Below are 26,853 nucleotides of genomic sequence, written 5' to 3'. Positions count from 1 at the left end.
GGCCTCAGCCGGCGCAGGGGGCGGTACCACGCATGCGCGGCGCTCCCGGGCAGGGAAAGTCCTCGACTTACGACCAGTTGGGTACTCCTCGACTTACGACCGGTCGGGGGTCGCGGCATTAAAAAGGTTGAGAACCACTGTTCTAATATCTTCAGCATTTGATAAGTTTCAGGCATTGTTGACAAGTGTTTCAAATCTGCAATTTCAATGTAGTGGTAACTGTAATTAGTTTCTTTTGACATTTGCAAATTCATTCTTAAGTCTAATAATTTCAGCTTTGCTTAGTCCATAGTTGTGATAGCCAGAGTCTGTCTTCACATGCTTCAAATCCCTTGCTCACTAGTGTCGAAGACACAGTGGCTACTCTCAACCTGGTTAAAATAGAACCAATGGTCATGAAGGCAATTTCTGCAGGCGACGTGGTATGCTGAGAGCACTGAAAGACACGAAAGATGCCCTGGTCAACCACTGCACCCAACTCATCTCCAATTGTCTCGACTTTTGTCCTGCCATTGGAATAAGATGGAATTTGGGAAGAGAGTGTGAGGCTGACTATGCGCACCTCTCCCTCACTTAAATCCAATCCACACGCAGGTCTTGACATCTTGACTTTCCCTAACTCTGATAAATCTCAAAGTCCTATGGCGATAGGCGAGCGAAGAAGCAGCAGGTGTGGAATCACTGGGAGCTGTGGACGCGGACCTGCACACAGGCGGCTCAGGTCTAATGGTCGCTTCTTGCTGATGAAGCAACAGCTGGATTCGGCGTCTATCTGAGCGACTGAGCAGCTCTCTTTAGGATCACACTGCTCACCTCCGTAGTATGAGGGAGGGGCTAGAAAATGTACCTAAATATTGTTGCTTCTTTCAAACCCTGTCCAGCCTACCGCGGTTGGAGGGGATCCCATCTCATGCGGTCGAAATACAAAATTTAAGATGAAACACAAGGTGTTACCACTTATTATTGGTACATGGAATGTACGTATGCTTCAAGACAATTCATTAGCAGATCGCCCAGAAAGAAGAACAGCTCTGGTAGCCAGAGAGCTTGCAAGATTTAACATTGACATTGCGGCCCTGTGTGAAACTCGTCTAGCCAATGAAGGTCAGCTCACAGAAACAGGAGGCAGCTACACATTCTTTTGGTGTGGACGTAGCAGTGACCAACGTCGTGAGTCTGGAGTTGGCTTAGCGGTTAAGAACCATCTTGTTTGCCAACTTGCCAGTCTTCCTAAGGGTGTGAATGATCGACTCATGACACTGCATCTCCCATTAATAAGTGGAAAACAAGCCACACTGATCAGTGCCTACGCACCCACAATGACAAATCCAGATGAAATAAAGGACAAGTTTTATGAAGATCTTGATGCTCTACTTTCATCTGTGAAGCGCACCGATAGGCTGATTTTACTTGGCGATTTCAACGTGAGAGTGGGGTCCGATCACTCTACCTGGGATGGCGTTATTGGTAAAAATGGAATTGGCACATGTAATAGCAATGGCCTGTTGCTATTGAAGACATGTGCTGCTCATGATCTGGTCATTACTAATACCATCTTTCGCCTACCTACTCGTAAAAAGACGTCCTGGATGCGTCCACGCTCCAGGCACTGGCATCTCATTGATTATGTCATTGTGCGGAGGAAAGACATGCAAGATGTAAGAGTAACTAAAGCTATGCTGAGTGCTGACTGCTGGACTGACCATACACTCATCATTTCCAAGTTAAATATTCACATCAAGCCAAAGAACCGTCCATAGGGAAACAGAGTTGTGATGAAAAAGATCAACGTCAGTACACTGGAAAACCCCGAGGTAGTAGCTTCATTAATAAAAGATCTTGACAATCAATTCCTGGAGCTGCAAATACAGAAAAACGCTGAGAAGGACTGGGAATGTTTCCGGGACATCTTTCATTCTTCTGCACTTAAGGTTCTTGGACCCTTCATATAGCAAGCAGCAGGACTGGTTTGATGAAAACGATGAAGAGATTAAGGCCTTGCTTGCTGAAAAATACCATCTCTACCACGCTCATCAGAATGACCCATCGTCAACTGCAAAGAAAAATGCTTTTATAAACACTCACAGGATTGTACAGAGCAAGTTCCGCAAGAGGCAGGACTCCTGGCTGAGGGCCAAAGCAGATGAAATCCAGAAGTTTGCTGATATAAACGATGCCAAACGATTCTATGAAGCCCTTAGATCCCTGTTTGGACCTCAGCCCTTAGGAAGCTCTCCTTTACTGGATTCGAGTGGTGCAACTCTTATCACTGAGAAGACCTTGATTTTACAGTGTTGGGCTGAGCATTTCCACTCTGTGCTGAATCGCCCATCCACCATCAATAATGAGGCAATTGACAGGATACCCCAGGTAGATATGAACTATAGCCTGGATGCCCTACCATCAGAGGCTGAAACTTCACAGGCCATCAGTCAATATTCCAGTGGTAAGGGGCCAGGATCTGACGCAATCCCAGTGGAAGTCTATAAGGCTGGCAGTGCTGTGCTTGTTGAAAAACTTACCCAGTTGTTTCGATCTTTCTGGAAACAAGGTTCTATTTCTCGGGAACTGAAAGACGCATCCATCGTGCACCTCTACAAGAGGAAAGGAAATCAAGTCTGCGATAATTATAGAGGAATATCACTTCTCTCTGTTGCAGGCAAGCAATTTGTTGCACGAGTGTTGCTAAATCGCCTGATTGACCATCTGGAACAGGGTATACTACCTGAGACACTGTGGTTTCCACAAAGAGCATGGCAGAGTGGACATGATATTTGTAGCTCGACAGCTCCAGGAGAAATGTCAGGAGCAGAATCGTGAACTGTACACCACCTTTGTGGATCTCACCAAGGCTTTTGACACAGTTAGTCGTGAAGGACTATGGCGCATTATGTCGAAGTTTGGGTGCCCTGACAGGTTTATTCTGATGGTATGACATTCTATGATGGCATGGTGGCTCGTGTTCTGAGTAACGGTGGAGCCTCAGAGGCCTTCCCTGTTACTAATGGCATTAAGCAAGGCTGCGTGCTGGCACCAACCCTATTCAGCATGATGTTCTCAGCCATGCTGTCAGACGCCTTTCAGAACAGCTCAGTGGGAGTTAATCTGAGGTACAGGACCGATGGGAAACTGTTCAACCTGCGAAGACTTCAGGCTCTCACCAAGGTAAAGGAGACTGTGCTACGAGATCTCCTCTTTGCGGATGACTGTGCCCTTAATGCAGGATTGGAGCAGGAAATGCAAGCCAGCATGGACAAATTCGCTTGTGACAACTTTGGCCTCTTCATCAACATGAAGAAACCTGAAGTGATGTACCTGTTCTGTTCTAGCCTATTGCCGTCCTTCTTAACTTCACAAGGACAAAACCCTTGCTGCTGCAATAGGCTGGAGACTTGCAAACAAAAAGAAAAACCCCTTTTAATATTGTAGACAAACCTGTCAAATACAGCAAACTCAAGTCCATAAGAGCACAATGAAAAACAAACAAGCAATCACAAGAGAAGTCACAGATCAAGATTCCAAGACGCAGTTTTCAAACGGTTGCCTTCAGCAACCAGCACCACCCACACCTCCTCCCTTTATTTAGTAGTCCTAAGGCAGTGCCTCTCCTTGCCATTTCTTCTTACTTTGGAGGTGCCTCATTGACCTCTGTTGCCTTACTCTGGCTAATTGACGCCGTCTGCGTGCATCAATTAGCAAGTCCATCTGTTGTGATTCTTCCAAGTCTGATTCATGCTCCTCACACAGCTGAGCTTCATCAGAAACACAACTGGAGGGCCCAGGCTCTGCATCCAACTGTGAGTCCTGTACAGAGCCTCCCTCTGGCTCTGATGGTCCTTCAAATGCCTCCTCCACCTCCTCCTCAGATTCCTCCGACTCAGCTGTTGGGAGCACAGGCTGGCACAGAATCACAACAGTACTAGCCAGCGCCAAAAGCCCAATATCAAGAGCCTACCATCACAGTAAAGGGACAAAAGCTGCAAGCAGTGGACCAATTTACGTATCTCGGTAGTACCCTCTCCCATGCAGTGACAATTGACATCAAGGTCAACTGTAGAATTGCCAAGGCAAGTTCTGCATTTGGCAAATTGCAGACTAACGTGTGGGACCGCCGTGGAATAAGTCTTGCTACCAAGCTTAAAGTTTACCAGGCAATAGTGCTAACTACCCTATTGTATGTTAGTGAGACCTGGACAGTGTACAGGAGGCATGTTAGGCAACTGAACTACTTCCACATGACCTGCCTTCGTAGAATTCTGAGGATCCGGTGGCAGATAAGATACCAGACACAGATGTCCTCTCCAGAGCAGGCCTATCATCAGTTTACACTCTGTTGATGAAAGCCCAGATGCGCTGGGCAGGCCATGTTGTAAGGATGCCAGATCATTGCATCCCTAAACAGCTCTTCTATGGTGAGCTGTCTCAAGGAAAGCGATCACACCGGGGACAAAAGAAGCGATACAAAGATACGTTGAAAGCCTCTCTTAAGACCCTGGATATTAACACCATCTCTTGGGAACTTCTGGCGCATGATCGACCGACATGGCGCACCTTGGTGTATCAGGATTGCCAGACATATGAACATGGAAGGACAATCTTGGCACAAGAAAAGCGAGCACTCCACAAAGCCAGAGCTGCAAATGCTGAAGTAACAGTGTCTACATTTCTTTGTTCAGTATGTGGCAGAACATTCCGTGCTAACATCGGTCTTATTAGCCACCTACAGACACATCATTGATGGCTCATAACCCACAAGATGTTAAGGTCTTCATCGAAATCGATGGACAAACAACCAGTTGTGATAGGTTTGTATCCAACTGAACTTTTTTGTGAACAGAGAATACAATAAGAGCAATATATTCTAACGCTCTTCCTAACTTACAGGATTCTCAGTATTATTGCCCAATGATTCTTTTAAAAGCAGAATTTTCTAAAGATTTCATAATTGAGATTGGGCAATCCATGGAAGTTCCTTAATGTCATAAATCTAAATGTTGCAATGCAAATTTCATGTTATTTTTGTTTATTTTTTGGTAAAAATCAAACATCTGAGAATACAATGGGACCTCCTTTTTTCTTGTCCAAAACTTTCTGCCGGTCTCTGTTGTACTATACTAAGGTTTCAGGAAAAGATTAATCCCCTCCATTTTGGATGAATAGGACCACTTCCATTAATGTAAATAAGGAATTAGTTTTCAGTTTGTATATCATATATGCTAGAATTCTCTCTCATATCCCCACATTAATATAGGCTTCATTAATAAGCATTACCAGTGGCTTTCCTTATTTCCTCTGCTTCAACTAAAATTGAGACAATACATTTTTTAACAAAAATCCTCAAAAACGTTTGAATTTTGCCAATGTGTTGCACAGACAGCCATATAATGTCTAGACAGAATTCCGGGGTCTCATTTTTAGTTGATTAGTGGCAGCTGGAAAAGATTTATAGGAAAAATGAAGTGAAAAACAAACTACAATAGCTTTTTTAAAAACAAAAGAAAAAATAAATCAAGGAGATTTATGATTATCACTTGTTTACATCTCCTATGTTTTTTTAATAAAATGGGCTTAAAAGATTAGTCACAAGGTGTTACAAGATTTATATAAAATATAAAGACAGATGTTGTTCTTAAAATCTTCTTAATGTTTAGTGAAAAAATAAATTATCTTGTATTTGTTGCATGTATATGACAACAAAGCAAAGCTTCCATGAAAATCAGCACTAAAGAGCAAACCTTATATTGGCAAGCTATCAATCATTGTGTGATGTCTAAACTATAAATGCATGGCATCTATATTTGCCCTGTGCTGTTGCTTATACATCCATTCTATGTTTAGAAATACACAGTTTCTGGATGCACATCTAAACATTTCATTCACTGGGATATTAAGGGCTAATATTCACTGGGATATTAGCCTTTTCCAATCTTAACCTGCACAATGTTTAGTGGCTTTTTACCATGCTAGGGAAAAAATCAACATAAATTCAGTTGTGTCCTTAAATAATAATACTGTATATGATTATGTATGAATAGCAATTTTGAAAAAAATTAGTAAAATGGGAGAAATATTGATAACTGCATTTTTCATATCCATTCCTTTGTTTTATTTAATTCAACAGAAGTTCAAAAAAATACGATGACTTAAGGGTAATCATGTTATTTACATAGTGATTGTTTGAATAGAATATAAGAAAGAACAATCAGTGACAGCAACTACAACAAAATCTGTTTCTTCACAGATTTTACACTCTAAAAATGGATAGTTTTGATGAACAATCAAAGGAATGGAAAAATATGTGGGAAATAAAATTTTCCAAAATTCCACATAACCTGCAGACTGTTCCTCCCTCTCCTAATTAGAGAATCTGAAGACCACACTGGAGACTTTGGGGATTTACAGATGCTGCAGACATTTTCCAGCACAGGAGATGGAGAATCCACCAATGGGTTAGCTCTGTTTTCCTGCTCATTAGACCAAGTCAGCCAAACTTGACACGCCCATCCTGGGCTAGGACATACCCAGTCTTGACTTGGTCTCCAGTTCTAGCAGACATAGCAATCTTGGCTCCCAGCAAACAGGGTGTATTAAGCTTACTTTGGTGAATTCTCCCTTGCATCCATGGTCATTTCAGCAGCACTGGGATCAGCACTGCCCAAATGACTGCTGGAAGATAGGATTTCTCCCCAGGGATCCTAACAAGAGCGAAGGCTTCCATCATTGAGCCCTTTACTATCGTGTAGCGCTGGTATCAGCACTGCAGCTCAGGAGGACGCCCACCTCTCCACTCTCCTACGAGGCCACGGAGACCTCATTTGGCCTCACTTTAAGATCTGCCTCACTGGGTTGTTGCTTGGGATTGCGGAGGCCTCAGACGGCTCCCTTTTCATATGCAAACTCCTTCAGAAGAGGGCAGAGCCACTTCCATATTGGCCGTGAAGGCTGTGATTTGCCGACCTTGTGAACCTCTCCAGGTCCCCTCCTTGGAGGATTCCTCCGGGTCGCATTTCTCTCAGCCAGGGGGTTCTGCTTCATTCAAACCCCCACTGGCTTCAGTTGACTGTCTGGCACTTAAGTGCCGGATCATGTCTGAGGAATCCTGTTCACCAGGCGTCATCTCCATGATTCAGGTCTCCCAAAGGCCCACGACAAACCATATCTTGATTCCACATAGAAGAATTTCTGTCACTGGTGCGAAAGACATCATTTGACTATCTCGGATTTGACCGTTCCAAGGATCTTGGACTACTTACTCGAGAGTCTTGACAGGGGCTTGGCGCCTAATACCATATGTAGACAGGTGGCAGCTCTCTCCATCATACTTACCTATAACAACTTGGTGCAGTTGGCTCAACATCCTTTTATACGCTCCTTAAGGGTGCCACGAACACCAAGCCCCCTGTGGTTCATAGGTATCCCTCTTGGGAGTTGCCACGGGTCCTACAGGCCCTCACCAGGATACCCTTTGAGCCTTTCAGAACCTGTGACCTACGTTCCTTGTCCCTCAAGATCGCCTTCCTGGGGACAATTACATCTGCCAAGCAGATTTCTGAGTTGGCGCTTTCCATCAGGGATGACCTATGCATTTTTTATCGGGACCGGGTGGTCCTTCACTTGGATCCTACCTTTATTCCCAAAGTCAACACTTTCTTTCGTACTTCCATATTTCTGTCCTAATCCGTCTCATGACCTGGAACAGTAATGGCATTCTCTGGACGTCCGCAGAGCCCTCCGTGCTATATCAAATGGATGACGGCCTTCCACAAGTCCGAAGCCCTCTTCATTTCCTTTCACCATTCCTCTATGGGAAGGAGGGTGTCTGCCTCTACAATGGGCAGATAGATCAGGATTTGCATTGCTGGGGCGTACCAGTCGCATTTCCTGCTGGCTCCAAGTTGTGTCACGGCACACTCAATGTGCAGTGCGGCTGCCTCCGCAGCATGGGCCACTCAGGCGTCCCATCAAAGACATTTGTAGAGCGGCTACATGGTCTTCACCTTTCCCCTTTGTACAGCATTGCAAACTGGACAGGTTTGCCTCTGCGGACGCCTCCTTTGGACGGAGGGTCCTTCAGCAAGTCATACCTAGTGACCAGGCTCTGGCCCTCATGGCTTCCCCCCATTGGGACAATAGGGCTTTTGTATATCCCATTGGTGGATTCTCCATCTCCTGTGCTGGAGAAGGGGCGTTGTCTTACCTGAACGCCTTTTCTCAGCACGGAGATGGAGAATCCACTCCAACCCCTTGAGGTCCGTCTGGGCCAGTGTTAGGGATTTGGGAGCCAACACATTTGACCATAGTCAGTGGCTTTCGGCCTCGTCAAGACTGGGTGTGGCCTAGGTCAGGACAGGCGTGGCAAGTTTGGCTGACTAATGAGCAGGAAGATAGAGCTAACCCATTGGTGGATTCTCCATCTCTGTGCTGACAAAAGGCGTTCAGGTAAGACAACGCCCCTTTTATAAGTTGGATCTGCACATTTTGAATGGCACTATTATTACTGACTCTCTGACAGAGTTTTCGCAATTGGGCAGGCACAATTAGATAGATGGATATCACTTTGGTGAGCAACTTAATGAGGACATGAAAGGAGCACCCAAATAGGCATGCCTCAGGCAACAGTGATGTCACCATTCAGTCCTTTCAACTCAGACAAGCTTTGGTGCTCCTGACAGGATTATAGTAGTAGTAGTAAAATATGTGATATCTGCTGTCTATGTTCAAATGGTAGAGCACTAAGATTAACCTAATAAATTGAAACTGTTTCTAATAGAAAATGATTACTACTTTAGTCTTGATTATAGAAAATATATTCAAATATTCATTATTAGAGTATACAGCAATTTGAATCTATTCTTATACATTTAGACTATTTAGAAATTAGTGGTTTTTTAATACATCTTAACCTATGTCTTACTCATTCATTAGAATGAATTTTTACTAGGTATGATCAAGTTATTTAGTCTGTGATAATTTCTGTTCTGTGGGTTTTTTTCTCTTTAGTTGTAATCTCACAGTGCAATTTTGCTCATTTTTTCCCTCTCACAAAATTATTTCTATCTGAATTTGTCTTTCACTATGCTGATAAAATCAAATTTAAATCCTATGAGATTCATATACATGTACTTTTCCAAGCAAGTATGCAACTATAACCACGTGTACTTAAGTGCTTGCACTTTTCATTGTTTATTTCTTGGCACTTTGTTCCTTGTCACTTGCTTCATGACTGTTGTACAAGAGTGTCCAGTCTTGTTAAGATTTGTTTCAATGCATTGGTTCTAGATTATCAAGCACCAGGAAAATCAGGAGATCCAAACAGTACAAATGTGTATAAGGTTTATTGCAAGCAATATTTTTTACAAGAATCTGAATTACTAACAGCCAACGGAAAATAGCAGGAGATAAGAGTAGGGTGGGTTAAACTTAGATTTCCTGTGGGCATGAAGGGACTCAAGATTGATGATGAATTTGACCTCTCCCTCAGGCTCAATCTGGTCATCTCCTACATAGATTATATTTTAAGGATTTTATTATGATAAATGTAGTTAACTATTATTATTAAACTGATGGCAGCTCACTTCAAATACCCTGACAACTTCATTTATTGGTTTCATACAGAATAAATCAATTGTCATTTTAGCCTGTCACTTCTTCAAAGTCAAACTGCTGTTTGGAGTAGAAATGTCATATCAATGGAATAACCTTCAGCACTAGTGCAGTAACATATGAAAATAAATAAATTAAAGGACTATGCTGGTTGTATGATTCTCTCCTCAGTATCTTTCCATCAATAAATGTTACATGTCAGAACAGGTGCAGGAGTTTCAATGTCAAATGCATATTTAAAACTGTTGAAATTAATCTAAACACTAATTTCCCACCAAAATAATAGGTACTGAATTGCCACAGTGTCTCTGAAATCCTGTCCAATAAAATGTATTGTCTGGTATTAGCAACAAATGAATTGTTAAAAATATTTAGGTACAAAGAAGATGGTTGCATAAGCTGATCTTCAGTTCTTCAAGTTGACCTCAGTAACTATATTTACACTGGATTACTTTAGCTGACTGTGTTCAGCAGGTCAGCGGTTCAAATCTCACCGGCTCAAGGTTGACTCAGCCTTCCATCCTTCCGGGGTAGGTAAAATGAGGACCCAGATTGTTGGGGGCAATGTAAATATATATATACATTGCTTACTGGTGTACACCGCTTAGAGAGTGCTTGCACTTAAAGCGGTATATAAGTCTCATAAATAAATAAATAAATAAAAATATAATGATCTTTATTTTATATACATGAGGTTCTTGCAATGCCATTTTATAAACATCTATTCATGTTTCCTGTGTATTTGAAGCAATTCATATTATTTCTCATTTCTGACATTTTAATATATGACAGAATTTATATCTGTTCTTTAAGTGCTAAGACAATGCGGTAGAGTTAAATCTTAAAACAGTATTTTAAAACTCCTATGCTGCTTATTCTTAGATACATATCTCTGTACTATGACTTGAGAAACAACTGTTTAATAGGCAACATTTGAATAATACAAATGGTTGGTTGGTTAAAATGGATTGAGGCTTCAAGGTGGTACCATTGGGTGATATTTAATATTGAATGACATGTATTAAGACAAATGCTTTTATATATAATTTATTTGATGTTGCAAATGCATTTATCTTGTGAGATACAGACCCCCTGATGCAAAATAAAGCATTCCGGAAAGGTTTTGAGTAAATAAATAATAAAACCACTTTGATACATAATCTAACAATATTAAATATTAAGACTTTCACATGATTGATTTTAACACTTAATTAACATAGTTAAAGTCCAATGCAACACTGTTTTGTATTGAAGGTTATATTGTTAATGTATAAAAGTTCCAAAATTTTGCTAAGCAAATGAAACTAGCTACAATTCGTAATCACTAGATTTTATAGTTATTAGTGACAGATTATTTGGTGACATGAGCTATTGCATTATGTTTTGGAATCCAGCTGATGTACTTCATTGTATTAAGCAGATTTTTTATTTGCATCATTCCATTTTAATGATCTAAAATCTGACACAGTTTATAAGAGAAAATATGCTTGCTTTGCATTATCTAAAATATGTCAAATTGTGTATCTTTATATATATAAAGAAAACACTTGCTCACTGACAGATGATGGTTAGTGAATTATGAAAGAAGCTTGGTAGGTGAATAAGAAAAATGTTCAGTGTTTGATGACTTTTCTTGTTTTCTGTAATAGAGGCTGAGGGCTAGTATTCCGTTTATCTTTCTGGAAGGGATTAGAGACAGGATATTTTTTTGAGGAAGATTTTTACCTGCAAATTTAAAAGGTCAGCAATATAAAGACCTGAATACATCCTTTTATTTTGCTTATGTTTGTTTGAAGATAGAGATAAACCTTTAAAAATATCCTTTTAGAGAACATACTAATGGCTACTAATTATTATCTTCTTTTGTTGGTACAATCAAAAGTACTGGAAAATGAATAGTAAAGTGACAAAATGACTTTAAGAAAAATAGAACATATAAGCAGCAAAATGAGGAGCACAGTTCATGTTTGGAACATGAAATACCATGGCATTATATAACATAAAAAATAGGTAGGAACTTTAAACAAACTTATTTCCTTATTTATCACTATGAATCAATGATAAAGCACCATTTTTGCAAACAAAGAAATAATTGAGTGATCTGTTAGTAGAACTTGCAAAGACCTTCAGCTAACGTCACCATGGTCAATACTAACTTAATTAGGTTTAGAAATATGAAATACAAATAAATAAAATAAAATAGCATAGTACTTAAAAGTTTGACTTTTTCAATATTTTTGCATAAATATGACTTCAGCATGATCTGTTGGCAACACAAATCCTAAAATTATATGAGGAGTACCTAGTTCAGTGGTTCTCAACCTTTTTAATGCTGCGATGCCGCGACCTCCCAACCGGTCGTAAGTCAAGGACTACTCAACCGGTTGTAAGTTGAGGACTACCTAACCGGTCGTAAGTTGAGGACTTTCCCTGCCTAGGAGTGCTGCACATGCGTGGTGCCGCCCCCTGCGCCGGCCGAGGCGTAGCTGGCAAACGGCAGAGATAGCGCAGGCAGACCACCGGCTGGGCCACCAGCTGGCCAGCCCAAGGGAGGTAAGGCACTCACCGGGCCCCACAAGCGCCAGCAACCCTCCCTGCGCCCGCCGGCCTCCCACCTCCCACCCCTGGCCCTCTGTTACTTACATTTTTAGTAGTTGCTCAGCAGGGAAGGGTGGAAGCTTCCAGACAGCTCGCCTTCGCTGCAGACAACTTGCAGCACCGTTTGAAGAATGGGACTTTTGGCGGGCTCAGCAGGGCAGAGACAGCCTGGACAATTCCTATTGGCTTTTGAAAGCCAATAGAATTAGACTCTATTCAAGAGAGTCTATTCTATTGGATTTCAAAAGCCAATAGAATAAAAGGGAGTAGCACAGCTAAGGAAAAGGGGAAAAAATGGCGGACTGTGTTGTTTGGCAACCCTCATGAAATGGTCGTTCGACCCCAAATGGGGTCCCGACCCACAGGTTGAGAACCACTGACTTAGTTAAATAAATGTGTCAAAACATTATAGCTTTTGTTTATTTGAGGAAAATTAGTCAAAGCTTGTTACTTATATACAAATTATAGCTATGTACATACATATATAGAATTATATTTACTAATCCTCAATATGACCCTCATTATTTTTTAATGTAATTGAGTAATGTTTAATAATTAAACATGTTTAGTGATAAGCTAACTTATTTTAGTGCATGTTCCTACGATAAGTAAACTATGTCTTTCTAGGTATTGGCACAACTTTAACAACCCTGTGTAAATAAATAGTAAATGTTTTTTGAAGATATTTAAGGGAATATTTGTTGCATCATAGATTTTCTGCTACTGATATTATTGCATTATGTATTCATGAAATCTATCTAATTTTGGACCTATAGGAAATTTCTTGTATTTGCTGAATTCAATACAATCTGAATTCTGAACCATCCTTAATAAATAATTTTCTGTGTTTGGCTGTCTTCCAACCATTTGAAATCATTTTAATTATTCTAAATCAAAGTATTCTACAAATATTGTTAAGTAATTGAAGAGTATTTTATAGTGTTTCAATTCACTGTAACATTGAGTAGTGATCATAGAAACAGAGGAGCTATTTGCTACTCTTTCAAAATTAAAGAATTTTTAACAAGTTTCTTTTAATAGATTCATAATGTGGGGCTGAAGGGTTGATAGGAATTTCCACACATTTTTTCCATTTCATTGTCAAAACAATTGAATTTTAATAACTACTGCCGAAATATAATATTTTTGTTATTGTAGCCCTTTTCAGTTATGCTTTCTTTTATGCTCTTTACTTTAGAATTGTGGACAATTCCAAATTATTTTAAATTTTATTTTTATTTTATTTTTTTATTTGTTATATATTAGGTCAGAGGTTCCCAACCTTTTGGGCATCAGAGATTGGTTACATGGAGAGATTTTTTTTCCCGTGAACCGGAAGGGGTGTGGTTTTCTGTGCTGTCTACTTCCTATGAATGGGGCTTTCCTTGTTTGTGCGGACCAATTGCTGGCATGCCGTGGCCCGGTACTGGTCCATGGACTGGGGTTTGGGGACTCCTATGTTAGGTGAAACAGTTATTAAAATAAAAATATTATTAAAGTATTTCAGCATTATCACAACAAGAAGTAGTATATAACTTTATTGAAGTTATTGTCCTATTCTATTTGACAGAAAGATAAGAAGCAACATAAAAAAGCTTAAGATTTTTGGAGTTATATAACCCTAAAATTAAGGTATTTTTTTATCTAAAGCTGAGGTAACTAAGTAATTTTGTTAGTCTTCTAGAGATGTAAAAATTCTAATTCAAATATTGATAAAGAAAATCATCTGTAGGATAGGATCACCTCTGTTAACAATTGGCCAATTGTGGCTCATGCTTGTAATAGTCTCATTGACAACAGAGTTTAAAACAAGGAGCCGTACTGGCATACTTCTTCTGGATTCTACTCTTTGGAAAGAAGAAAAAATGTTAGAAGGGATCCTGATGCCAAGGAGTCACTGGAACAATAAAGCCTAATCCAAACGTTCAGTGGAGAAGTATGGAGTTCCTGGATCCAGTATGGCGGTATAGACTCCAGCAGAATCATCCCAATTTCCCATTTTAAATGCAGCAAGAAATCAAAATAGCACTGTTAGTAATCTAAACTGGATAGTGGGGCTTTAAGGTATTACAAGCTTTAAGGTAAGATATATAATATTGGGATTTATCTTTAAAGAGTTTTATGATAGACAAGTATGTATTTATATCATTTAGGGCAGGAGTCCCCAACCCCTGGTCTATGGACCGACACCGGGCCACGCCATATCAGCAACCAGGCCATGCAAACAAGTGAAGCCCCATCTGCTGGATACAGGCAGCACACAAAACCATGCCCCTTTTGGTCCGTGAAAAAAATCTTTCTCCAGAGAACCGGTCCCTGGTGCCCAAAAGCCTGGGGGCCTCTGCTTTAAGTTTTTTTAGTTTTTTAAAGTATGGTTTTAACACTGTTGTAGTCCTTATTATAATGGATTTAATATGTTCATTATAGATTTTAGATGACTGAAATATTATACAAGATGTTTGAAGGATGAAACCTGGTATATGTTTCTCATTTATTTATCATCAATGTTAATGACATCTAGGACCCTTTTTTAAAGAAACACAATTTTGAAAAGTACAGGTACTCCTTAACTTACAACAGTTTGTTTAGTGACCATTCAAAGTTACAGCATATGACTGTTTTTCATACTTACGACCATTGAAGCATCCCCATGGTAACATGATCAAAATTCAGACACTTGGCACTGCTCATATTTATGACAGTTGCACTGAGATCCTCTTTTGTGACTTTCTGACAAGCAATGTCAATAGGGATGCCAGATTCACTTAATAACCTTGTTACTAAACAGTTGCAGTGATTCACTTAACAGTTGTGGCAAGAAAGATCATAAAATTGGCAAAACTCACTTAAACAATGTTTCACTTAACAGAAATTTTGGGCTTAATTGTGGTCCTATGTTAAGGACTACTTGTAGTTTATTATAAGCCTTTCTTGCAACAGGTAACTAGGGCATTTTAAAAAAAAGAATAGCCACACAATCAAGATAAAGAACCACATTCTAACTTTTGTACTGATAATTTAGGGAGATAGAATTCGGTTTTATGTTAGGTTGGTGACAACTGACTTCAAATAAAACATAATGTCAGAATCCAATTATATTTCATCTCTAGTTATTGACTATGGAAAACCCATTTCTGCCCTCTGTGGATTCTGTCATATGATGAAAGGGAAGGGGAGTGAACAAAGGGGTTTTATGGCCCTCACTTCCTTTGGTACAACTTCAAAAGGGACAAAGTGGATACCACCAAAAGGACTAACCATAACAATGGGGCCATCAGCTTTCATCTGCTCCTCTCTGAAGTCTTCCTTCCGCCGGCATTGAGGAAAAAGGGGGTGGAAATGTAACACCTGGGATTGTCACTGGAAGGATGGTGGGGTGGGGTTGCTGGGAGCCCCTTAAAACCTTGAACCATAGGGCTTGGCCCCCAAGTCCTGTTTAGAACCCCTGCAACCATTTTCTCTTAATAAAGATGCCTATTGGAAGAAATATTCCAAGAGTTCTGTCTTCTTAAGATGCAAAGTCGGGTGGGTCCTTACATATAAAGAGGACAGAATACATCCCTATTCTGTTCTTCTAAACTGGCATATTAGAAAAAATTGTCATCACTAGCACATTTAATTTGTATAATAGGAAAAAAGATAAATACTAAATACTGTAATTTAGTATTATATAATGATATGTGAGAAAGAGCTTCAGGAATGAGAGGAAGGGCTGCTGCTTAGGAATTGATCTGACGACAGGGGGTGAGCTTCCAGAGCAAGAAACTTAGGAACTAGTTGATCAGGCAGTTAAAAGTGGTAGCTGGCGATTTGTACCTTCAGTTTGGAAGATGCCGTTAATGTAGCCTTACAATAAAATAAGATTAGCGTATCAAGTTGTGTTTCCTATCTGGTTTACCTAGAAGGGCTAAAATATTTTTACTGAAAATCTTCTCACAAAAATTAATTAACTTTTTGTAATTAATGAGAAACTTATGGAACTGGCAAAAATACACAAAAATCTCCAAACTACCATTTTTATAGCATATTGGAACTAGGATACTAATCAAGGAAATACTTCTCTTGGGATTATGTTTCATATCCATATGGCATCTACCAATGGAATATAAAAATTGAAAATTAAATTATTGTTGTGGGAGGAAGGGGGGGGATATGTATTTGTATGTGTATTATATGGGAGCCAAAGGACAGGCCCCAATAGTGTGTGTGTGTGTGTGTGTGTGTGTGTGTGTGTGTGTGTGTGTGTGTGTGTGTATTCTATCACTCTGAGCTTATGCCTAGATCCTGGAGAGCAGACCCTCATAGGCTTGGGCCTTCAGTTGCTGCTGATAAATGCCAAATCAGCTAACAATCCTTATTTCTGACTGATTCCAGAAGAGATGTGTCCAGTTGGATTTAGGATGTGCACTAGCCAAGACCTCAGGGGAGAGGATATAGCAGCTGTCATCTGAGAATCTCTTTTGGCCTTCAGAAACCATGCTCCTCAGGTTTACAGATGTGAAACCCTGTTCCTGAAGCTGGGGTTGTGAGATCAGTTGATGTTATTGCTGCTGTATCAGCCTCCCTGCCCTTTGTAGAAACCAATAATGTGCTGGTTCAGCTCTTTCTAAAAAGTTCCAATTGATATTAATAGGGAGTGAGGAATCCAGTCCAAGGGCACTACTTTGTGGAGTGCTGCAAGGCTTGGAACGCTCTACTACTTAACATCTACATGAAACTGCTTGGTGCAATCATCAATCACCATGGGATGAGGTATCGTCAATATGCAAGTGATACGCAGCTCTACATCTCCAGTGTTGGTGATTCAAGTGATGTTGTGATGGTCGTTTCTCAGTGGGGAGACTATGAAGGTCTGGATAAGGAACAACAGGCTTCAGCTGAACCCTAGTAAGACAGAGTGGCTGTGTACGTGGGAAACCTAGAGATCTGGTTGTTTATCATCTTTAATTCTGGATGGGGTTCCAAACAAACTGGGGATTCTCCTAGACTCACAACTCCTGCTCAAAGAGTAGGTGGCAGTTATGACTAAGAAGTTTTTATGCAACTTCATGTTGTGCATCAGTTGCATCAGTTGCACCCATATCTGGATCATGCGGCCTGTGCACAGTCATTAATGATCTCTCTGCAATGCACTCTATATGGGGCTACCCTTGAACTGTCTTTGGAAGCTGCAGCTAGTACAGAATGCAGTGATGTGAGCAGTTCTGGGGACCTTAGAATAGTGCAGATAACACAGCTATTGTACCAGTTGCATTGGTTACATTTTGCTTTCAGATCCAGTTCATATTGTTTATTGTTACATTTAAAGGTCACTTTATTATTTTTAAAGCCTTTTGTAGGATAGATCCAGACTATCTGAGGAGCCTTTTCACCCCAATGGGATTAGTCCACAGCACTCACTCCAGTGGAAGAGGTCTCCTGTGCATTCCACCTAATAAGAAATTCCAGCTGGTGAACTCAAGAAGAATAATCTTTTTCACCTGGCCCCCACCTTGTGAGATCATTCCCCTCCTTTTGGCTTTTGGAGGGCCATTAAAACCTAGTTTTGCCAGTTGGCTCAGGGCCCCTAGGGGCACTCCTTGCTTGAGATAATTGATGATGTAAGAATATCTCATTACAGTGCTATCTACCATTTGGTTTTCTATGTATATAATTTGTAATTTTAATGTTTTTATATTTATATTTTTAAACTTCCTAAAGTCACCTTATTGGTGAAATGGGGGGGTTATAAATTTAATAACTAAATAAAACACACAAATGAACACAAATACAATTCTGTTAAATTTGTCTGATACTGAATACATTGAAAATTTCCTTAAATTCAAACTCAACTGGTAATCTACATGGATATAGTTATTCACTTTTCTTGAGAATAATGCAGAAGTGGTCATTAAAAAATTCTATGTATTTCTATGGGAGGTGGCAAAAAATTAAATATTGAGACATGCTTCAAAAAGTAAATGTGTGTATTGTGTAATAATTCACATTTCTCATAGTCCTTCAAACTTTGTTAGTAATTAATAGTATGATTAGTAGCTGTGCCATGCAGAAATTATTAAGAATTTTCTGAACGAAATACTGCATTTTTCTGAAGTTTTTATATCTTAATACAATAGAAATAGTTGGTAGTATGATTAATTATTTACTTGTAATTTTTAATCTAGATAATTCAACTTACTGGACGTGCCAAATCTCAATATGTATCACTCTGTTTCTGGAGCTAGTCATCCTTTGCAAGTTGAAGAGCAAGAAATAGGGATTGATCCCCTTCAGTGTTATGGGAACAAAACTGATGAAGGTGAGTATATAATTTCTAGTATTGTAGTTGCACTTTAAAAATATTTGGAAAAGCTTGGAATGACAGCTTTTGATATAAATTTCAGGAGAAGACTTGTTTTGTTTTCAAATCAATAAAATACATAAACTCTAGGAAAGAGAGGATAAGAATGACCACCTCAACATAAAGCCATCTAAGCATGTCTCCAGTTCCCTAGGAGCCCCAAGCCTAATAATATAGCACAAGTCTTGAGACACTTAAAGAATATCAAAAGGAATGGAATTAATCTAATTTCAGGCCAAGAATATTCCACAAGATGGGCATCTCCTGGCATCCACCAAATGTAGATCTCTAGTTGATGGAACTTGCAGCATACCTTGTCTGTCAGATCTGATGGGATAGGCTGATGTAATTAAGTCCCTCAGAAACCCATGCTATAAAGATTAAAACCAGATAGCCTCACAACTTCCATTGGGTAAAATATTTGCGGTTTCATTTAATTTTCCAGGGTAGAGATATATAATTGGATATCATCAGTCTACTAGCAATCATTGTTGTTTGGCAGTGGATGAGATTACTGAGCATCCTGTTGCTAAACTAAAGTTCCCAGCATTTCTCACATCTCCCCATGCTGGTTGACTGCTCTGATGCTTATTCTGTTTCAATAATATCTATAAGGCTAGAGGTTTTCCACCCTCTATTATAATCTTGCCAAAAACTTTTTTTTAGTATATATAATCTAATGTTTATAGATACTCTTTTCTGCTGCTCAACTGAGTGTGCGGTTAGGGGCTATGTCATATTGGACCGATCCTTTATATCAATTCATATATCCTTATGAATATGCATCCATTACCTTTATATATAAGGATTATATTCTCTGATTGGCTAGGAGTTCTCGCAACACTGGTAACACAAAGTTCAGTTTGAAGGGCCTGTGGTGCTTTCTGAGCTTGATAGTTATTTGGAAGAGTTTCATTACCCAAACTATGTAAGATAATCAGTGCTAGTATGGAGTGGGGTTTGCTCTCAATTTATGGTTTAGTGGCTTGCCATGGTAGGAGTAGTCTTGATGGTTATTTGGTTGAGCTGTTTACTGTTGGCTCATTTGGCAGTTCTTTGATTGCGGTATTGTTCACTTCTTGATTGTTGGTCTGATATTAATCAGAAAAAAAACCTTCTAAGACCACTCTGACCAATACTGACAAGGCAAGCTTCCAGAATATTAATTGAGTGGAAACCCCACCTTACTAGCACTGATGATATTGTCTAGTTTGGGTAATGAAATCTGCAGGAAAACAATCAAGTTCAGAGAGCACCAAGGACACCTCATTTCAATTCTAAGCTATAAACATTCTCCTTTAAAGTTCATTTTGCAATTATATTTTATTTTATTTGTTTCTTTTTCTTTTTTTGTACCTAGTTACCTCTATAAGGGAAGACTTCTTAATTTTTTTAACTTTAACATTGCTATGACATATAAAGTTATTAGTATTTGAATTGATGTTTAAAAGAGCCATTAATTCATTTACCCCAAATCTTCATTAACAATGTAAATGTATGCTGATGTTCTATGAGACAAGGAAGTGACTAATGACTCTTCGCACTAACAACACTTAAAATGAATAGAAACTTAAGATAGCTAATCTTGAAGTAATCAAGACCCTCATTCAGCTTGGCATCTCTGTATGCTCTAAAACAGCTGTCAACTGTTAAAAATATATACACAACACAGAGATATGCACATGCAAAGATAGACATATGTAAATATATAGTTCCTCAAAGTCATAAAGGTTACCAACCATGATACATTTTTACATTCTATATGTAAATATTTTATATAAAGCATCTATTTCATCCCCATGACTTTTTTTACAGTGAAACACAAACTGCATTTTAATCTAATGCCATATGCAGTCAAGATTCATAATCTTTTATTTTTATACTATTATTTAAAATAAAGCAAGATGTGGATATTGACAGTAGAATGGACTTTAGCATAGTTTTCTTAGCACAAATGCCATAACTCAGAAATTCAGTATTAAGTGACTACAATTGTTCTATAAAAAAAGGTAGATGTACTGGGTACTTTGCATAAATCCTCCCCTGCTTATATGCTACAATACAGTTAAATTAGTCTATATATGCATCTGATATTTAGGAATTTGTGGCTTGATAGTAAGGTTTTAATCCAGATAGAAAAGATAAATTCAGCATCAGCTCATTTATGGATAATATAGCTTTCATTGATTAATGATGAAACTATATAAAAAAGCATGCTAAAATTGACCATTTATGTTGAAGAAAAAGTCTCTACCTTTCTTCATAAAACAATATTGAAGTAACAGCTTTTTATTATGGTAAAATTACACACACAAATACACATACACAATTTGAACAATCTCTGTAGCATTGAATTGTCTTTTCATAAATATTCTATCAGCCTTTACCATTTATTTACATTTAATTTATTTAAATATGAATGGAGGATTTGTTCCATTTGTTCAAAAAATAATAAGTTTCTTGATTCATCTTTAAAAATGCACTTGGCTAATTGCGAATAATACTGTCTTTAATTATTAGCTATGAAGTCATCATTAGTCAGATTAATCCTATATGAGAGAGAAGAGGTGATATTCTGAATATGTTTAATGTCTCTACATATATATCATGTATTTATTGTTTAGAGAAACTTACTGTCTTAAATATATGACTGAAGTGTTTCACTTTCATCTTCTAGACCGAGTAGTACATTTGCATCTATAGAATTTACATTTGTTTCATACCTACCCATGGAATTTATAGTATTCTTGACTCAACCATTTTGGCTCCCTTGATTCTCTTTGATACAAGAGGAAAGATGAAAAATCTCTGTTAGGATTTCTAGATTTTGTTATTATACCACGATCAGTAAAATAGAGTTCCAATAAACTTTGCAGAATCTATTTTCTGACCGTGTCTAGTTTGAAGGAGTGGTTTGGATTGTTCCATGTCTTCGCCAAGAGAGAAGATGCATAATTGTCAAAGCAATTGGATATTGAATAGAATAAATTCAAAAATGAAAACCCATCCAATGTGACTGTTAAGACTAAAAAAAAAAATCTGTCCCAATTTATATTTTATAAAGATTTTGTTTCTGATTTTGGTATTTCGGTGATACCATGTTAAGCTAATTTAATGTATTTTTGTGGTTTAGTCCCCAACCCCTGATCTGTGGGCTGGCATTGGACCGTAGAATGCCAAGAACTGGTCCATGCAAACAAGCAAAGTCCCATCTGCGGGATGCAGGCAGCACACTAACCACGCCCCCTCCCGTCTACGGAAAAACCTCTCTCCACAAAACCAGTCCCTGTTGCCCAAAAGGCTGGTGACCTCAGGTTTAGTCTATGAGCCAAACATCCAGATCTGCTATGCAAGAGATAGATATGCACATAATTTCTTTTTTAACACATCAGGTAGATATTAATTATAAACAATCAATATTTCTAGATATAAATAAGAGATATAATTCCTCACTTGATACAGTTACACAAAGAAATAGATCATTGGAGTTGCTTTGGTTATAGGGCCAATCAGAAAAGGTAAGAATTAAACATGAAAATTTTATTTTAATATGACAGGTATTAAAAATATGTCTCAAAATATTTGTTTGGCTTAGAAAGCTGTGAGTTATGAACAATTAAGACTTGTGTAGAACATTCAATACTGAAACTTATTCAGTCTGCTTTATTTTATTCTCTCTAAATAGCATCAAAACTTCCTTCTGTTTCATCCAACACCAGATGCTACTTAGCAAGCTTTTAATAGTCATTTATTAATAATAGCTTCTGTGTAGTTTGATTTTACTTGAACAGCTACAGATTTCTAGTGACAAAGGCCATTGGAATATCACTTCTCCACTTATGTTTGATAATAATTATTCCTGTCACTTGCTTCTTAAATAGTGTTCTCCTGTTTTGTAGTCTCTTGTATATTTTCATGTATAGTAAAAATTGGAGCATAAAACACAGTGAGCATCATTGTTTCTCTTTTTCAAGAATTAACATAGCTTAAATAATATTTTTAAATATATCTGAACTAATTTATCAACTCTCATGCCACTTGTATACCTCAGTACTATTTAGGTTTTGAGGATACTGCATTTGAAATCAGCTGATAAGCTTAAATACCTATTTACAATTATTTGCTTTTGATTGCTGATGTAGGAAGTATTGGCCTAATTTTGGACATAGAAGGTAATCTACAAAATCAACATAAAAATGATGTACACTTGAAAACATTGAGTAATAAAATTCCTGTGGCAGTTCTTTCAGTTTATATATGTAATTTATATAAATGTAAAAATGTCTCCTATAAAATAAAGTAGAATGAATCATTTAACAATGGTAGTAGATAATAAAATAATTCTCCCATCAAAACTCCTACTTTTTAAGGTTATAGTTCTCATCTGCAAATCTATTGTTCTTCACATAATCTATATAGTAGTAAATAAAATTCTAGCATCTATGTTATTAAATTGATTAATATTTTATTTTTAGGGTTTTTTTCTGACAGCTCAGATTCTTTAAATTCTTAAGAAATCAATCTGTTGTCATGATGTTTTGAGATCCAAATACAGCTTCCCAACAAGTTTTGTTTCTTTAGTTAAAAATAAAGTTACAATAGATTAGTTATAATTTTTAAATTAAATAGAAAACTGTATGCAGTTAATGGAAAAAGATTTGAGTCCATTCTTTAAATATTTAATAATATCATCTAGTCTCAAATTATGTATTTTAATTCAAAAATCTCTTCCAAGAAAATGAAATAAAATCAGATGCTCTGGATTTGAACCTGATTTGTCATAAATACTTAAATTTAATGTAGAAGTCTAAATAAAGATGTTGAACTTATTTTAAATCTTCATAGTCCAGTCAGTATCGTAAGTCTTTCAGTGTAACTGCATTAGGACATATAATATGAAGAAATACAAGATAGTCACGACACATACCTGATGGTGTTTTTTGCCATTTTCGACAAGGTGCATATTATTTATGGGCGATATGGCTTTTTTAACAAAGAAAAATCTGTCTATGCTTATATTGCCATTTTTATAAACAAAACAGCTGATAGTTTAATGAATACCATACTGAGGGCCATGTAGGACATAAGGCAAATTAAGCAGGTTACAAACTGCACATCTTCTATTTAGATACAGGAGATCTTCCCAGTCCGAATAATTAGTTGTTCTAATCAGACAAGCCGACAGTTAGAAACAGAAGGAGACCATTTGTATCAATTTGAACAATATAGCTAGCTGGTAATGAAATGAAATAGCCACATTGGATAGTTTTCACCTCTACTTTGGATTATACTGTCTTAATATTGCTTATATTTAATGAATGTTTAAAAAAACATACATTTAACAAAAACTCGCTATTTTATAAAAATTAGTGAAATAAAATAATATTGTATATAAATAAATATAAATATTTAAAAATAAGAATATAAACAATAGATTTATAAAATGAATAAAATGGTACTGTAAATGAGTTTTTTCCCCTCAAAATAAATGTCTTTTGGGCACAAACAAAAATTATTTTTTTTTACTTTTTTTCAGTGTAGATTATTTATTTTTCTTCAATAAGTCTGTTTTTGTATTTTAATAATTCAGTTAGGAGAAGTAAAATTGAGTGACAAAAGACTTCAGGGTACAAAAACATGTTTGTGTGTGTGCGTGTGTATATATATATGTATGCATGTATCTCTGTGTGTGAAAGCATAATATAAATGGCATTGATTTCCCTTAAAAAAGAGAAAAATAATATCTTGCTGGATGGAATTCTAATGCATCTGGAATAAAACAAGATTGAGAAAGATTATTTAGTATTTATTTTTATCTCATGTTTTTCTTCATCATTCTGTGAAAAAAATTCCAGATGAAATGCTTGTTTTGTTCCCATATATTGCTGTAAGATAGGCATTATATGTATGTACTTGTTTGCATGTTTTATTAAGTTTAAGATGAACATTTTCCAAAGTTCATCCTAATTAGCCAGTAACGTGTTTAATTTTGATCTGATTTTCAGATTTGTTCATATCTCTGAATCAGTAATCACATAGTTGTATTGTTGGAAAATAAAGCACCATCAGCTGCAGAACATATAGCAGCTGATATTTAAATTTCCTTTATATGCTTTATTGTTATTTTTATAGAAGTAAAATCTGTTAATCAAGCAAATTTTACTTTTACATACTAACACTTAAGAAAAGATTTGAATATCTTCTCCTTTGTCTGCATAATTTTATCCAAAATAACATTGTTATTAATGAAATATTTGAAATGTAATGATCCTTGGTAACTCTTTTTATTGCTAGGTATATTACAGCATAAAGATATATTACATCGGCATGATATTACTAAATATAAAGTAGCTAAAACATCATCTCTATCACTCGTATATCTAAATCAATAGTAATAACAGTCTTAACTGTGTTGGGAAGCAGGTGTTGCCTTACTAAAGGGAAAAGAACAATATCTTTTCTTAACTACACTCCTACATATATTTTCCTGCTGGGGCTATGGAGGAATTGCAATGCTGTGAACTGGTCAATAGCACTGTAATATTGAACAAGCATGACATCCACAGCTAAGTTTTAAAGAAATCTATTTTATTTATTAAAACATATTATCAATTATTAAATTATATTTCCTTTTGATCCATTCACATGATACACCAGAAGAATTCTAATTTCCATCTATAGTGGAATTCATCAGAAGCTAGTGCTCTAGGGTACTTCCATAGAAACATAAGTTAGAGCAAAATCTTCACTTTGCAAATTATAAGTCTTTCTCCATTGTTTCTTCCTTTATAGCTTAGTGCCTTCCTTTAAATTTCCAGCAGATCCATTACTTCATATAGTTCTTTTATTTGGTAGGTTATGACGATCCTCTCCCCATTTTATGGTGGCCTTTTACACATTTTAAATTCATTCTCCACTCACAGTCTAAAAAGTTTCCATTGTGTTTAAGTTGTTGTGGTAATTATTATAATTAAATATCTGTGATTGTAAAAAATAAATAAAATAATTATGCAACCATTGATGTATAAGGATAATTCATAATATAATATGTCACTGTTCCCAAGTGGGAACCAATTTATAAATTTTGGATTTTATGTAAACAGTTGAAATAAGGGGGTCACTTTTAAAATGCTCCCATGATTGGCCATATTGTACAATAAACAGTTTGAATATGTCATGTACAATTCAAAGCAATTGGCTTTCTCTAGTACCACATTTTTTCTCAGAATGTCTTCTAACATTTAGAACATATGATGGCTTCATACAGTGAAATAGATAGAAGATATATTAATTTCTCAGAAAGTAGATTTTTCTGACAAACAATCTTTTACATTTGCAAATGATATATCCAGATTATTTTCATACTGAAAATATGAAAGATTTCTCTTTATTTCAGATATTTATGTGTTGTTGATAGGTTTTGAGATGTGCATGATTAATACAAAAGCTTTTATTTTTATGTCTCAAAAAAGATTTAATTAGTGCAGTTGATAGCAAGAGCTGGGGCTAATATTTTCCATTTACCATATTGATCATTTTAAAATTTCACAACATTTTGTGTACTTTATTTCAGTGAAGCTTGAAAATAACATTGTAAAGTAAGTCACTTTTTCTTCTGTATTTTACTATTATTGTTACAAATATTTTATTAATTTCCATATATGTGTGTAAGACATTTTTATAGCCACCTATTTTACCCCAGCTCTGGGCAGCTGTTGGTCAAGAATTAAAAGAATACAAAAACCATATAAAAACTATTTAAAACAAAGATGTAGAAGAATTAAGGACAAATGTGGCTAGTGGATTGTGGTAATAACTGAACAGTTTCCCAGAATATAGCTTAGCTGCCACAAATGCAACATTCTTAGGGAAGCATATTAACTATTACTTTATGACATAGTTTTAGAAATAAAAAATTGATAGCATTCATTAAAATAATAGAATTTTTAGTAGTTTTTCATGTATGAATCTATATCCTGGCTTTTGGTTAAATAGGCCTTTAAAACATTTTATTACTGTTTATATAATACAATGAACATTATGCATGCAATGACCATCATGCATCAGGAAGGCATTTATTATTATGACAAAGATTGTCTTTTGAAAATGATATTGTCCTACTTAAGATGAGACAAAACTACAACAAGTGATAACTGCTTTAGATGAAGAAGCAACCAAAATTGGCCTCAGGATAAATGCCAAGAAATTGAAAATCATGTATGTGAATTCCAGTGCATGGATATGGGGAATCATATTCAGATCACAGTGACTTGAAGAAGTAGAAAGACTTATCTATTTGGGTAGTGTAGTCA

The 26,853-nt window shown here is 37.0% G+C and overlaps 1 protein-coding gene across 3 annotated transcripts in view; it reads left to right on the top strand.

Moving 5' to 3' along the window:
• The window catches only part of TBC1D5 (TBC1 domain family member 5), a 376,566-nt gene that overhangs the window by 135,216 nt on the left and 214,497 nt on the right, over nucleotides 1-26,853 (top strand). For all 3 annotated transcript variants that reach the window (XM_039348847.1, XM_039348846.1, XM_039348848.1), the window contains exon 3: nucleotides 18,366-18,499. In XM_039348847.1, coding sequence (XP_039204781.1) covers nucleotides 18,400-18,499 — 100 coding nt within the window. In that variant the 5' untranslated portion in view covers nucleotides 18,366-18,399. The remainder of the gene's footprint in view (nucleotides 1-18,365; nucleotides 18,500-26,853) is intronic.

This window comes from Crotalus tigris, unplaced genomic scaffold, assembly GCF_016545835.1.
Source record: "Crotalus tigris isolate CLP2741 ecotype Arizona unplaced genomic scaffold, ASM1654583v1 scf7180000018184.2832721, whole genome shotgun sequence".
Classification (NCBI taxonomy): Eukaryota; Metazoa; Chordata; class Lepidosauria; order Squamata; family Viperidae; genus Crotalus; species Crotalus tigris.
The sequence above is the reverse complement of the archived record's forward strand: the minus strand, read 5'-3'. Positions and strand labels throughout refer to the sequence as shown.